Source organism: Rattus rattus, chromosome 5 (assembly GCF_011064425.1).
Source record: "Rattus rattus isolate New Zealand chromosome 5, Rrattus_CSIRO_v1, whole genome shotgun sequence".
Lineage (NCBI taxonomy): Eukaryota > Metazoa > Chordata > Mammalia > Rodentia > Muridae > Rattus > Rattus rattus.
Window position 1 is genome coordinate 98,070,127 of NC_046158.1, and position 15,372 is coordinate 98,085,498.

A 15,372-nucleotide genomic window follows, 5' to 3' on the forward strand; every position below is an offset into this window, starting at 1 on the left:
AACTCAGGAAATGTTCTACCTGAGTAGAATGATCTCCTGTTGGCTTTGCTCTCCCCAGAGGCTGAACTGACTCAAGAGTACTGATTCTCTAACCAGTATTCACCTTTTTGGTAGCCTGACATTGAAGCTGTGTGTATGTGTGTGTGTGTGGGGGGGGGGATGTTGGGGGTGAGGGGCACTATGAAGTCTAGCATAAACTTAAGTGTGAGCAGTATGCTCATGAAATACTTTGATTAGGAAACTACTTTGATTAATTATCAGAAAATGTCAAATATTTAAGAAGCTCAGTGCCATAAATCTTAGACTAAATTCTTTATATATAAGTATGCATAAACACATTCCATTCACATTTTATGTGTATGGGTATTTTGCCCGTGTGTGTGTGTGTGTACACTGTGTGTATGCCTGGTGCCCATGGTTTGCCTGAATCTGGAGTTACAAACAGGTGTTAGCCACTGTATGGGTGCTGGGAGTTGAACTTGGGTCCTATAGAGAAGCCAGTGCTCCTAACTGATGATGAGCCATTTCTGCAGCCCCTGTTTTTGTTTTTTAAAGACAGGGTCTTACTGTGTAGTCCTAGTTTGGAATTCAGTAGGTCTACTTGACTCGAACTAAAAGCATGCATACCTGACCTGTTTTTATTGAGATAGAAGTTAGCTCAGTGGAGGCTGGGTTGGCACTTCTGATTCTTGTTCTTTTGCTTCTGTGTGTCAAGAGCTGTAATTATAGGTGCTGCACTGCTCTGCCTAACTCTTAAAATAATTTTACAGGGTTTTTGTTTTTTGTTTCTGTATTTTTGTAGCTTTGGCTGGCCTGGAACTCATAGATATATCTACCTTCTTTTGTCTCTCAAGTACTAGGATTAAAGGTGCACATCACTTGTACCCACCTCACTGATTTTTATGGGAGAGGGTGGTGATAGTAGAACTGGGGATTGAATTTTGGTCCTCTTACATTCTTGGCATATATGCAAACACTAAGGTATGTATCGTCTAGTGGACTCTCACTGAAAAAAGTAGGCTAAAATCTAAACTATAATTACAGAATTTGGTTCTATTACTCTGTCTGTTTGAGATAGGATCTTACTTTGTAGTCCTGGCTGTTACAGAACTTGTATAGAATAGTAGGCTTACCCCAAACTTCCAGAGATTCTCCTTTCTCTGTCTCTGAGTGTTGAGATTTAAAGGCATCTGCCACTTTGTATATACATGTCTCATTCTCTTCTAAAAATTGTCTCTGGGATTAATTTTTTTAATTAAAGTATTTTATGTGTGTGAATATTTTGCCTATACAAATGTCTGTTTGTGTGCCACATGCATGTCCGGTACCCACAGAGGCCAGAAGAGAGCATTTGAACTGGAGTTACAGAAGGTTGTGAGCTGACGCTAGGAATCAAACATGGGTCCTTTATAAGAATTGCCAGTGCTTTTAACTATGCTTTTAACTATTAAGTCATCTATCTGGTCAAATCTCCCCCTCACTCCCACCCTAACACACCCTCCCCCCATTTAAAAAAAAAAATCTGGGATCGACTCTTATTCTGGCTGGTTGTGAATTCCTGGACTCATTATTTTTATTTCTCAGTTTCCTTTCCATTCCTTCCCTTTGATATTGATTTTTTTTCCTACTCTATATTTAGGCTTTTTCCTTTGGCTAGGTAGTACCAAGTTAAGTGCTTTACCAAAGAGCTATAGCCCCTGCTGTTTTAGGCTATTTCTTTATTTTGTTCCTTTTTGTGGTGTAGGCCTTTTAAACTTTATTCAAGTTGTCAATTCTTGCTATTTCTCAGTCTGTAATAGTTCTTTACAAAAAATCTTTACTTAATGCCTGTGTTTTTGTCTAGCCCACAGGCTTTCAACCTGTGGATTGAGACTCTTTGGGGGTCGTATTTCAGATATCCAGCATATTAGATATTTACATTGCAATTCATAGCAGCAAAATTATAGTTACGAAGTAGAACGAAATAATTTTATGGTTGGGGTCAGCACAACCTAAAGGATCACAGCATTAAGAAGGTTGAGAACTGCTAGCTGTTTGAGTTTTAGGTCTGATATTAAGGTCTTTGATTCATTTTGAATAGATTTTTGTGTAGGATTAGTATAATATTTAACAGTTTGAGGATGCAGTTCATCATGATATGAAAGGCATAACGGCAGTAGTGTGAGGCAGCTGCTCACATTGTCTCCCCTATCAGGAGGTACATGAACGTGAATACTGGTGCTCCTCTGACTCTCTTTCAATATTTTTTTTTTTTTTTTCGGAGTTGGGGACCTAATCCACTCCACTGAGCTAAATCCCCAACCCCTCTCTTTTTCAATATTTATCCAGCCTGGTACCCTAGCCCGTGAGGTTGTGAATGTCATCAAATTGGAATGAGTGTTCTCACTCTCCTCATTACCAATTTCCTATTTCTGGAAAATAACCTCATAAACACATCAGAAATGTATTTCCATGGTGATTCAAAATGTTATTAAATTGATAATGAAAATTAACCGTTACAGTGATTTCCTTCATAGTTCTCTGTGTGTAAATATCCAGTTTCCCTTGGCCATATTTTTGTTGAAGAGGTTATTTAGGCTGTGTGTGTGTGTGTGTGTGTGTGTGTGTGTGTGTGTGTGTGTGTGTGTGTGTACATGTGCATGAATGAATGTACGCATGTGATTTATGTTTTTGGTACCTTTGTTGAAAGTTGGGTACTTGTAATTGCGTGGTTTATTTCTGGATCCTCTGTTCTATTTTACTGCTTTATACATCTGTCTTTTGTGAGTACCTACCATGTTGTTTTTCTTAATACGGCTTTGTTATTTATTTGAAATCATGGTATCTCCTGCATTGTTCTTTCTGCTTAGGATTGCTTTGCGTGTCTGGAGGTTTGAGTGCTTCCATATGAATCTTAGGATTGTTGTTTTTTTTCTAGTTCAGTGAAGAAAGTCATTGGAATTTTGATGCACTTGCATTGAAATCTGTAGGTAGCTTTCAGAAAACCATTTTTTACAATATCATTTTTCCCAATTCATAAGCATGGAAAGTTTCCCCATATTCTCATGTTTTCTTCATTTTTATTCCTAAGTGTCATAGTTTTCATTACAGAAGGCTTTACATCCATGGTTAGGTTTATTCCTTTTTTTTTTTTTTTTTCTGAAAAAAAAAAAAAAAAGAAAAATCCACAGTGATTGGAGTTGTTTTCTTGATTTCTTTTTCACCACATTTGAAGATAGAGAATCCACTGATTCAAACTGGGTATGGTAGCACATATCTTTAATTTCAGCATTTGTGAGGAAGAGGCAGGCCGATCTCTGTGAAGCCAGCCTGGTCTACATAGTGAGTTCTAGGACAACTAGAGCTACATAGTGAGAACTTGTGGAGTGGGACTGAGGGGTGAGGATGGGGGTGGAGGGTGAGGAAGGGGACAATAACTAAATAGAAGGTCTACTCATCTTTGTAAAATGTTTATGTTTCACATCATACTCTGCAAATAGGGGTAATTTGACTCTGTTCTTTCTTATTTGTATCCCTTTTATTTCTTGTTTTGTTATTCTGTCTGAGACTTCAAGCACTACCTTGGACAAGAACAGAGTAGACACTTGTCTAATTTTTTATTTTAGAGGAAATGTTTTGCTTTTCTTCCCATTTAGCACAGGCAAATTGTATGTTGCTTTATGATATTGAGGTGTTACTTCTGTTTCTAGTTTCTGTAGGTCTTTTTATGAATAGATGTTTGTTTTGTTTTTTGTGATGGGGTTTCTCTGTGTATCCCTGGCTGTCCTGGAACTCACACTGTAGACCAGGCTGGCCTTGAACTCACAGAGATTCACCTGCCCCTGCCTCCCAAGTGCTAGAATTAAAGGACTGTGCCGTCATGCCTGGTGATGTTGAACTTTTTATTGAGAATTTTTGAATCTTCGTACAGCAGGGAAATTGGTTTAGTTTCCTGTTTTTATTATATCCTTATCTGTTTTTGTTATTTTGTTAATCAAGGTAATACTGGATTTGTAGAATGGCTTTGGTATCACTAGTTACTTCCCTTTTTTCCTATTTTCGCAGAACACTTTGAAGTACTTTGGTTTTTCTTTACAAGCTTGCTAGAAATCCACAGGTACTATGTTAGTCTCATCTTTCTTGTTACTTTTTATATGGCTTAAGTTTTTTGCTCACTGTAGATCTATTGGAGTTGGGCTATCCTTTTGTAATTTTGTAAGGCTGTAAGTGTCTAGGATTTTACCCTTTTCTTCTAGATTTTCCAATTTTCATAATACTTTCTAATAATTTTAAGATTTCATTGCTACCCATTATTTGTTTATTTGTTTTTAGTTTGAATCTTCTTTATGGTTAGTAGGCAAAGGGTTAATTGATTTTTTTTTAATTCTTTTCATCTTTATATCATTAATTGCTCCCCCGATCTTTTTTCCCCCCCACCTATTGATTTAGGGGTTTCTCTTCTTGTTTTTTTTAAGAGCTTGAGGCCTGTCCTTATTGAATTTTATTTTGTTTTGTTTTGTCTTGTTTTATGACCGGGATTTTTCTCTATATAGCACTGGCTGTCCTAGAACTCACTGTGTAGACTAGGGTGCCTAGAAATCACAGAGATCCACCTGACTCTGCTGGTATAAAAGGCATGTAACACTATGTCCTGTTTGAATTACTATTATTTTCTAAGTAATAAACACTTGTAACAATAAACTTTCTTCTTAGAACTTCCTTTATTGTATCCCAAAGATTTTGATAAAAGTGGGTTTTCATTTTTATTTGGTTCTATGAATTTTAAAAGTTTCCTTTTTTTTTCTTTAGTGACCTTCCAAATCACTGAAACTTATATTGCTCATTCTCCTGGTATTTGAATAGTGGAGTAGTTTCTGTAGATTCCTTTGGTATTGCTGCTTAGTTTTATTTTATTTGATATGGAAAAATGAGAAGTTAAAAAATGGTTAAGATATGTGTATGCTCTAAAACGTGATCTTTTGAGAAAGTTTCAGGTGTATTTCTGAGCTATTAGGTGGAATATTCATATATATGTGTTAAATTCAGTTCTCTGTGGTAGTTTAACTGAAGTTCCTTTAATTATTTTGGTTGGATTATATTTACTGGTGAGACTACAGCGCTGAAGGTTTTACTCATTATTGTATCTGGGTTTATTTGTTTCTCTATATAAAATTGGGTACCTAGTCAGTGAAGTGTGTTTGTGTGTGTGTGTGTGTGTGTGTGTGTGTGTGTGTGTGTGTGTGTGTGTGTGTGTGTATTGTATTTATTTACAGATGTTTAACCTTGATGAATTGTTAAATCTAGCATCCTTTTCTTTTCTTTTCTCTTCTCCTTTTTCTGTCTTTGAGACAGTCCAGGCTGGCCTGGAACTTACCATTGTAGCCCAGGATGGCCTGAAACTCAGGAGACAATCCTCTTGCTTAAGCATCTTGAGTGCTAGGATTATAAGTATGAACCACCAAACCTAGTAGTTGCTGCTGCTGCTGCTGCTTCCTCCTCCCCCTCCCCCTCCTCCTCTACTTCTTTTTCTTCAACTTTAGAAAGTTTAAGATACCCAGGTGTGGGGGCATACAACTTTAATTCTCGTGTTCTGGAGGCAAAGGCAGGCAGATCTCTCTGAGTTCTAGGCTAGTCTGCTCTACATAACGGGTTTCAGGCCAGCCAGGAATGCATAGTAAGAGCCTGATTTAAATGAAACAACAGTAGAATATGTTGTGGCCCAGCATGATGGAGGCACATGATGCTAAGTCTAACACTTAATTTGAATTTGATCCCCAGAGCTCCACATCTTGAAAGAAAAAGTTTGACTTCCACCACTTGTTCTCTATTACATATAAGCACACACATATATATAATGGATTTTTTTTTCATGTTTTAAGATGTTCGTAAAATAAAATCTGCCTATTTAAAGTATATCAGTCGGGAGCCTGTTCTACTAGCATGTACAGAGCCTTGACTTCCATCCCCAGTGCTGCACAAAGCCAGGACTGGTGATGATTGACCTGCATTAGGGAGGTAAAAGCAAGAGAATCTGAAGTCAGGGTTCTTCCTTAGCTATCTGTTATCAAAGTTACTCTTTGAAGGATTTTTGAATAAGTTCTGTAGGAGCAAGTAACTATTGTTCACATAGTTGTGCATATTTGGATTTTATAAAGACAATGTATATTAAGCTAGCAAGTTTTGAAAAATTAGTGTTTCATTGAGATATATTAGAGTTAGAAATGAATTCTTTTTGAGACTTTTAGTTTCACAAACCTTTTTTGAATTGTTTTATTTTCACATTTTATTTGGTTGGTAGGTTGTTGGGGTGTGGGGTGTGTGTGTGTGTGTGTGTGTGTGTGTGTGTGTGTGTGTGTGTGTGTGTAGTTCAGAGGACTAATGGGAGTTGTTGTTTTTTTTCCCCACTATATTGATCCCAGGGATCAGATCCTTCCAAGCTATCAGATTTTAACCTCAGGTACTTTTACCACTGAGCCAACTCAAAGGCCTGACTTTAAATTTCTTGTCCTCTTTGTCTTCACTTTGTAAGTGCTGAGATGACCCATATGTACTATTATGTTTGATTTATGTGGTACTGAGGATTGACCTAGGGCTTTGCACATGCTGGGCAAGTGCTTTACAGATGAAGGAGCATCCCCAGCTGTAACCTAGCCTTTGATTTTGGAAGTTTGTGACAAAATCTTTCATCTATCCCTCCCTCCCTCCCTCCCACCTTCCCTCCCTCCCTCTGAGTCTCACTGTGTAGCCCAGGCTGGTATGGAGATTTTTCTGAAGACCATGCAGGCCTCACCTCAGGTCCACCTGCCTCTGAGTGCTGGGGTAAAAGATATGCCATCATTACCCCCACGATGCTGGCAAATTCTTCACATTGAAAACATGTCTTTTTGGGGGATAAGAAGGGTGCTGGAATTGAACCTAGGACTTAACACTTAATGGGCAGGCATTCTGCTACGGAGTCACATACTTTATTCCTTGAAAGTGACTTTTAATTTGAAAAATTAAAAATGTTTTGGTAGTAATGTGAATATGCTAAGAAGGCTACTATAATGAATTGGTTAAGATGTTAAGTTTTGTATTAGGTATTTTATCTGACATACAGAAATGAACTAGCGGTTTAAAGCATATTAATTTATTGTAATTCCTAGTTATGATAGATTGCTTGTTTATTTTGGTTTCTAGAAACAGGGTTTTTTTCTGTGTAGCCCTAGCTGACCTGGAACTCTGTAGATCAGGTTGGCCTTGAACTCTGAAACCTACCTCTCTGCGCTGGGACTAAAGGCGTACACCACCACTGCTCAGCTCTTGTTGGCATTTGATGATGCATGAATTTTTAAGAGTTTGATGTTTGGTTGGTTTTAGCTGACTTTTTTAGTATGGAGTTCTGTATATGTGATCAGTATCTAAAGGCAAACAGATTGTATAAGGTCCTCTGTATTTTGATTTAATGATAAGGGTAAACTATATTCTTTTTCCATGTTTTATTTATATAAGCAGGGTTAGTTTATGTAGTGATGGGATTGAAATTAGGACTTTTGTGTTCTAGGCAAGCATTCTACCAGTTGAACTACATTCCCAGCCCTGAAACTTTGCTCTTGAATTGTATTTTTTGTGTGAAACATTGATAAATATGTGATGTTGATAATTTACTTTTGAGCACTTTTAAGTTACAGAGAATTTTTAAAAATCTGATGGATTAATTGGTTTTAAGAATTGTTTTTCCTTGAGTCTTGTTTATGGATAGTTCTGTACTTTTTATCTTCTTCTACCTCTCTAGTCATGTGAACAGTTTTGAAGAAAATTCCCAGATTTCCTCACCATTAAACCCGAATGGAAACTTTAATGTTGTCATTAAAGAAGAGCCTCTAGATGATTATGACTATGAACTTGGTGAATGCCCAGAAGGGATTACGGTGAAACAAGAAGAGACAGATGAGGAAACAGATGTATACTCAAACAGCGATGACGACCCTATACTAGAGAAACAACTAAAGAGGCATAATAAAGTTGATAACTTGGAAGCTGACCATTCATCTTATAAATGGCTGCCAAATAGCCCAGGTGTTGCAAAAGCTAAAATGTTTAAACTAGATGCTGGGAAAATGCCAGTAGTTTACCTGGAGCCCTGTGCAGTCACTAAAAGCACAGTAAAAATTTCTGAATTGCCTGATAATATGCTCTCCACATCTCGAAAAGATAAATCTATGTTGGCAGAATTAGAATATTTGCCTGCGTATATTGAAAATTCTGATGAGACTGGCTTTTGCTTAAGCAAGGATTCAGAAAATAGTCTCAGAAAACATTCATCAGATCTCAGAATGGTACAAAAGTATACTTTACTTAAAGAGCCTCATTGGAAATACCCTGACATATTTGACAGCAGTAGCACGGAAAAAACACATGACAGTTCAAAAGGATCAACTGGAGACTCATTTTCAGGAAAAGAGGACTTAGGCAAAAAGCGAACAACGATGCTTAAAATGGCAATACCTTCAAAGACTGTGAATGCTAGTCAGAGTGCCTCTCCAAATACTCCTGGGAAAAGAGGAAGGCCGAGAAAGTTGAGACTCTCTAAAGCAGGACGACCACCTAAAAACACAGGGAAATCTTTAACCACTTCAAAGAATATTCCTGTAGGCCCTGGAAATACCTTCCCTGATGTGAAGCCTGATCTAGAAGATGTGGATGGTGTGCTCTTTGTTTCCTTTGAATCAAAGGTATGATTGTAATGACCAGCTTTCTTTTTAAAGTCTGTTATCAGTTTTGAATTGAAAGTTGGATTAAAATTTAGGATCTACTTTTATTTATTTATTTATTTATTTATTTATTTATTTATTTATTTATTTTTTAAAGATTTATTCATTTATTATATATAAGTACACTGTAGCTGTCTTCAGACACACCAGAAGAGGGCATCAGATCTCTTTACAGATGGTTGTGAGCCACCATGTGGTTGCTGGGAATTGAACTCATGACCTCTGGAAGAGCAGTCGGGTGCTCTTAACCGCTGAGCCATCTCTCCAGCCCAGGATCTACTTTTATTAATGTATCTATTTGTGAGTGTGTTTGGGGGCATGGAATGAGTGTTAACATTTGGTTTAGTTAACAGTAATCTCCTCTTAAGATACTTGCTTTGAAATAGACTTTAAAAATGTACCTTTATGTAGATCTCACTCTATAATTTGTTCAATATATTTATCTGATTAAAAAAAGATTTATGTGTGTCTGTATGTGAATGCAGGTGCCTGTGGAAGCCAGAGGTGTCAGGTTGCCATGGAGCTAGTAGAGTTGTGGTCACTTGTGAGCTACAGAATCAGTGTTGGCAAATTGAACTTGAAATTTTCATTGTTGCAGTCTCCAAAGCTTAACAATACACGAAAAGTTCACTGATTTTTTTTTTTTATTTTTCTGAGATAACTTCATTTCTCCTATACTGGTTAGTTAGTAATAAGTAATAGTAGAGTATTGGAGAACCAATATACTAGCATATTTTTGAGATAAGGTCTCTTTACATAGCCCTAGCTATATGTGCTCTGTAATTAAACTAGCTTTGAACTCAGGATCCATCTGCTGTTTCTTTTGAAAGCTGGGCTAAAGGCATATGCCACCTACCATCCTTACCCATAGATCGTTTTGGTTTTTGCCCTTCTGACTCTACATGCATATTACTTTTCATGCAGATTTTTTTTAAAAGAATCTTTTCTAAGTTGGCTGTAGATATTAGATGTGTCTTTTTCTACCTGGTCTTTTTCCTTCTCTGCTACTAAGAAAGCTGCTTTATGTAGGCTCTGAGACATAAGCATGCAGATTGTATGTAAATACAGTTTAATGTTGGTTGAGTATAAGATTATATTCATGTTTAGGGTGTTTGTCTTTTGAGATACTCTCATTATATGCCCAGGATGGCCTTGAACTTAGAATTCTCCTGCCTCAGCTGCCACGTGCTGAGATAACAGGTGTGTGCCACCATGACTGGTTTGCCTGATGGTGGTGATATTTCTTTCTCCTCTTCCTTCTCTTTTTTCTCCTCTTCATCTTCTCTGACCCTCCTATTTCCACCCTGAATGGGGAGAACAGCATTGGAGATCAAACCCAGGGCCTTATGTAATAATATTAAGGCAAGTGTTTCTCCACTAGACTACCTTTCTTATTTAGACTCTGATGATTAAAGTAATTGCTAATACTGCAGGAAATAATGCACATTATATTGGATGTGGTGATGCATGCCTGCAATTGTAGTATTTAGGAGGTAGAGAGGCTGCATGATCAGGAAATGACTGCCACTCCCAGCTTCTTAATGAGTTTGAGGCCACCTTGGGTTACATGAAGCAGTACCAACAAAACAAAAAGACAAGAAACCCCAGAAATTATGAGAACAATTACTCCTGTTCTTTGAGTTTGGAACAATTGCTAAAACATGGTATTTCACACACTTAGTCCTTTATTATTAATTTTAAAATATTCTTTGTGTGATTGGTAGATATATGCATATACTTGGGTGTCAGTTTGTATACCAGTGTGAGTGTGTGCAGAGGCCAGAGGTTGGCACCTTCTTCTTTGTTCTCTTCAGTCTTGTTCTTTGAGACAGAGTGTCTTCACTGAACCTGGAGCTCACTGATTGGTTAAGCTAACCAATGGGCTTCAGAGAGTCTCTCCTTCATCCTAAACACCACCAGGAGTTACAGAAAAGTGATACCATACCCAGCTATTACATAGATACTGGGGACAAACCAGCTTCTTGTGATTACATAGCATGCACTGTAGCTACTGAACACCCTGCTAGCCACTTGTCATTGTCATCCTTTTTAAAAAAAATTTAATTTCTTTTAAAAAATTGTAGAAACAACATAACTGGGTTTTATTTTTAATGTATAGGAGGCTCTTGATATCCATGCAGTTGATGGGACAACAGAAGAACCTTCTAGTGTTCAGACTACAACCACAAATGATCCAGGTATTACATAACAGTATTTGCTGTTGGGACTGTAGTAGTGGCGTATGGAATATTTATTCTCTCTGATGTACATATTTTATTTCATCATTGTTTTGTGAGTAGGTTGCAGAACAAGAATTTCCCAGTTGGAAAAAGAATTAATAGAAGATTTGAAGTCTTTGAGGCATAAGCAGGTGATACATCCTGCTCTTCAAGAAGGTACTAGATTCAATATGTGGACAAGCCAATTTGTCTTTTGTCCATTTTTGTCTTCCCCTTTTCTTTTCTACCTCTTTTTGCTTATTTCTCCCTTTATTTTCTCTTTCACTTTCATCCTTGATTTCATTTCAGTACCTGTCAATTAGCAGTTTTTTATTTTTTCCACTTCTAAAGTTCTTTTCAATTTTAAAAACACATCTAGGTCTTTATTCTAGTAGTTTGTATACAAAGAATATGTATCAGTAAAAAGCAATATTTTCTCTTCAAAATGGGAATATTTCACACCTTTTAAAACAATGGCTACATTTATGAGATTTTTTTTTCCTTTGGGAATTGGGCACTACTTTTATTTCTTAAATAACATATTTAAGGATACACACACACATACACTTTTCTTGGGGCTGAAGAGATGGCTTAATAGAAGTGTGCTTGCTATGAAGTGTGAATATCAGCACATACATAAAAATGCCAAGTATGGCAGTACATAACTGCAGTCTCAGTGCTTGAAAAAAAAAAGAGACAGGATCCCTGGTTCTTGCTGTCCAGTGAGTTTAGTCAAATTGGGATGTTCTAGGTTCAGTGAAAGGTCTCTTGATTTCTCCAGTGCTTTCATGCCTGCTTTAATATATGACCTTTTTTTGTTTTTAGTGGTAACTTATTCATTAAAGTATTGCTGTGTATAACTTTTAAACTCTCTTTGGACTTTTTTTTTTTAATTTAGTGAAATATTTTCCCAAAATGTTGTCTCTTAATTTATAAGTAATTTTCATTTTAGGTTCATTGATAATAACTGGAGAATTAGTGACTATAATCAGGTTAGAAACTCCCATCTGTGACAAATTTTTATTAGAGACCCTAGAAGCCCTCTGAACCTTGGGCTAAATAATAAAAATTTTGGATTTTGCTTTATTTATTTATGCTGCTTAAGGAATTACTACAAATTTGGTAACCTAAAACTTTTTTTTTTGTTGTTCTTTTTTTTCGGAGCTGGGGACTGAACCCAGGGCCTTGCGCTCTACCACTGAGCTAAATCCCCAACCCTAAAACTTATTATATTTTCTATATATTTATAGTCTGAGCATGACTTAATTGTGTTCTTAATTGTGTTAGGGTCTCACAAGGCTGTTATCAAGATTTTGATGAAGCAATTGGCAAGGCATGCTTTTCTCTTCATTGTTTGCTTCAGAGTAGTTTTGCTCCTATTCCCCCTTAGCTTAGCTTATTGACAGAATTTATTTCCATGCAGCTTTTGTATTTTGTCCTCATTCAGAGGTAGGTAATATGTAATACCATAGCATAAGGATTTAAATGAAGCTGCTAGTGTTTACTGAATAATTTTTTGTTTTTTACCATTTCTTTAATAACCAACTCTTTTAAGTTTTTTCTTTTCTTGTCTTTCTTTTTTTAAAGAAAGGAAATAATATGGGTTGTGGTCATTTTTTTCATAGTGGGCTTAAAAACTGAATTCAGTGATCCAACAATGAGCATGATCTTAAATACTTGGGAGTCCTACAACTTCCGCTTTTGGGCTAGCCACCAGCTTTCCCCTATGGAATGTTGCATAGAACCAACCCTGCCTCACCTGGTAAGTATGTAGGTAGCATTTGTATAAGTGAACATTGTTTTCTTCTTTAATGTTTAGGTTATTTGTAGTATAAAATTTAAAACATTACTTTTATTTTCCAGTTTAGGATATTTTAGAATGAATCTTTCATTTCTTGGCATAGAATTAATACATAGATATATTCATAATAGAGAAAGAGACATATTGGCTGGTTAGAACTTTGGTCATTTCTTTTGCTTTTTCTTTTATAGATGCTGGATTTCCTTTTGTTTCTAGGACAGGGAAGACTAATGACTTTACCAAGATTAAGGGATGGAGAGGAAAATTTCATAATGCTTCTGCATCTAGGAATGAAGGTAACCAGATGCTTTGATTGTTGGGTTTTTTTTTGTTTTGTTTGTTTTTTTGGGTTTTTTTTTTTTTTTTGGAGTTTCCCAGATTCAGAAAGTTCAAACAGCTTCTCCAGTACTTTCCTACTCAGCTTAAGGCCAGCTTCTTTTCTGTTTTAAGATGCAGTCTCAGTGAGTATAGAATGCTAGACTTGAGCTTCCAGTCCTTCTGCTCAGCCGCCCACAGTGTTGGAGTTACAAGCATAAGCCAGCAAGCCTGGCTGGGCATTAGTGTTTGTTTTACTTTAAAATTCTATGTATGTTTTGAAAAATGTGGTCTTGGCCTGGGGTAGAAGCACTTGCCTTTAATCCCAACACTTGGGAGGCAGAGGCAGGTATATTTCTGTGAGTTTTAGTCCATTCTGAGTACATGGCAAGTACCAGGCCAGCCAGGGTTACATAGTAAGCTGAGACCCTCTTTCAAATCAAGTCACTCTCATAGAACCACTTACCCTTTTCATCTCTCTAAACTGAACTAAAAACAGTGTCTTGCTGGTGTTTGTTTTCTCCCTAGCCACACCCTGGGGTTCCACTCCTATCCAATAATCCTTGTACTTAGTTACAGAAAGCATCATTTCAGGACTATATACCTTCAGAGCTGTCTAATAGTTCTGATAATCTGGTGCCTCACAATAAACTTGTAACCCAAAGCTTTTGATTGGCAGTATGAACTGTTTGCCTGCTTTTCCTTTCTCACTGGATTTGTTTGCTCCTACCCTAACCAACTTAGTTTATCATTTGTCCAAATGAAGTCATCTTTACCTTTGAGTTTGTATATAGTCTTACAACAATATATTTAAATCTTTACTGATACTTTTCTTTCCTAAAAATAGGATGTTGCTATATGGTGATATACCATTGTAGTTCAGTCACTTGGGAGGCAAACAGGCAAATAAAGGAGGATTGTAAGAAGCCTGGCCTAGTTCCTATATAGCCAGATTCAAGGCATCCATGGCTACTTAATGAGAACATGTTTCAAAATAAAACAAAACCAAATAAATAAAAACCCTTAAAGGTTATGCTTTCTTTTTTATGGCCTACTTTCTTCCCTTGCATCATTTTTCAGACTCTAGGGACTCTTAAATAATTCCTTGACATTCTGTTGATTTTTTTTTTCCTTTTTTCTCTTGCTGTTATGTTTTTACTTCTCATTGATTACTGTAGTTAAGTGAAAAGGTTTGATGACTTGTATCTGAGACACTGTTTCATTTTGCTTGGTTTTCTGTTTTTTCTTCTTTCTTGAGTAGGAACAGTTTACGGAAGTTCAATAGCATATAGCTCAGTACTCCTAACCCTGTAGAAAGTTCTTAGAGAGCTGAGACCCTTGAAGGTTTAAATGTCTTGTATCTCTTTACTTTCTAGGTGGAAATTCAGAGACTTCACTGAAAAACCGTTCTGCTTTCTGTAGTGATAAGCTAGATGAGTACTTGGAAAATGAAGGCAAATTGATGGAAACAAGCATGGGTTTCTCTTCAAATGCTCCCACGGCTCCCACATCTCCAGTAGTGTACCAGTTACCCACCAAGAGTACCAGCTATGTTCGAACTCTCGATAGTGTACTAAAAAAGCAATCTACCATTTCCCCTTCTACCTCTCACTCCGTGAAGCCTCATTCTGTAACCACTGCTTCTCGAAAAACAAAGGCTCAGAACAAACAGACAACAGTCAGTGGCCGAACTAAATCATCTTATAAGTCTATTTTACCATACCCTGTTTCACCAAAGCAGAAAAACTCTCATGTAAGCCCAGGAGATAAAATTACCAAGAATTCCTTAAGTTCGGCTTCAGATAATCAGGTGACTAACTTGGTTGTGCCATCTGTAGATGAAAGTGCATTTCCAAAGCAGATTAGTTTACGGCAGGCCCAGCAGCAGCACATTCAGCAGCAGGGAACTCGCCCTCCAGGCTTGTCGAAATCTCAAGTAAAGCTTATGGACCTGGAAGACTGTGCACTCTGGGAAGGAAAACCCAGGACCTATATTACTGAAGAGCGAGCAGATGTCTCCTTGACAACTCTGCTTACTGCTCAAGTAAGTATTTGCTATTTTCTGTCAACATTGGTACTTAGCTAAAAATTAGACATTGGTACTTTAGGAAGCAGATAAGTTAGGGTTTAGCATTTTAATTACCTAGGTAACAATTAAGGGGATATCTTCAGGGGATGTCTTCACTTATTCTCTATGAGCTAATCTTTTGAGTCTAGCTCTCTTCTGCCAGTAGAGAGAGGGCGGGAAGGAGGAAGGGAGAAAGACAGACAGAAAGATTGATTCTGTACTGAACTGCTTGCTGTC

The 15,372-nt window shown here is 37.0% G+C and overlaps 1 protein-coding gene across 1 annotated transcript in view; it reads left to right on the top strand.

Annotated features, from left to right (window-relative positions):
• Mga (MAX dimerization protein MGA) overlaps positions 1 to 15,372 on the top strand; it is a 64,116-nt gene that overhangs the window by 10,494 nt on the left and 38,250 nt on the right. The window contains 7 exon segments of the mRNA XM_032903982.1: positions 7,754 to 8,693; positions 10,852 to 10,930; positions 11,033 to 11,128; positions 12,577 to 12,612; positions 12,615 to 12,713; positions 12,944 to 13,048; positions 14,444 to 15,111. Coding sequence (XP_032759873.1) covers positions 7,754 to 8,693; positions 10,852 to 10,930; positions 11,033 to 11,128; positions 12,577 to 12,612; positions 12,615 to 12,713; positions 12,944 to 13,048; positions 14,444 to 15,111 — 2,023 coding nt within the window.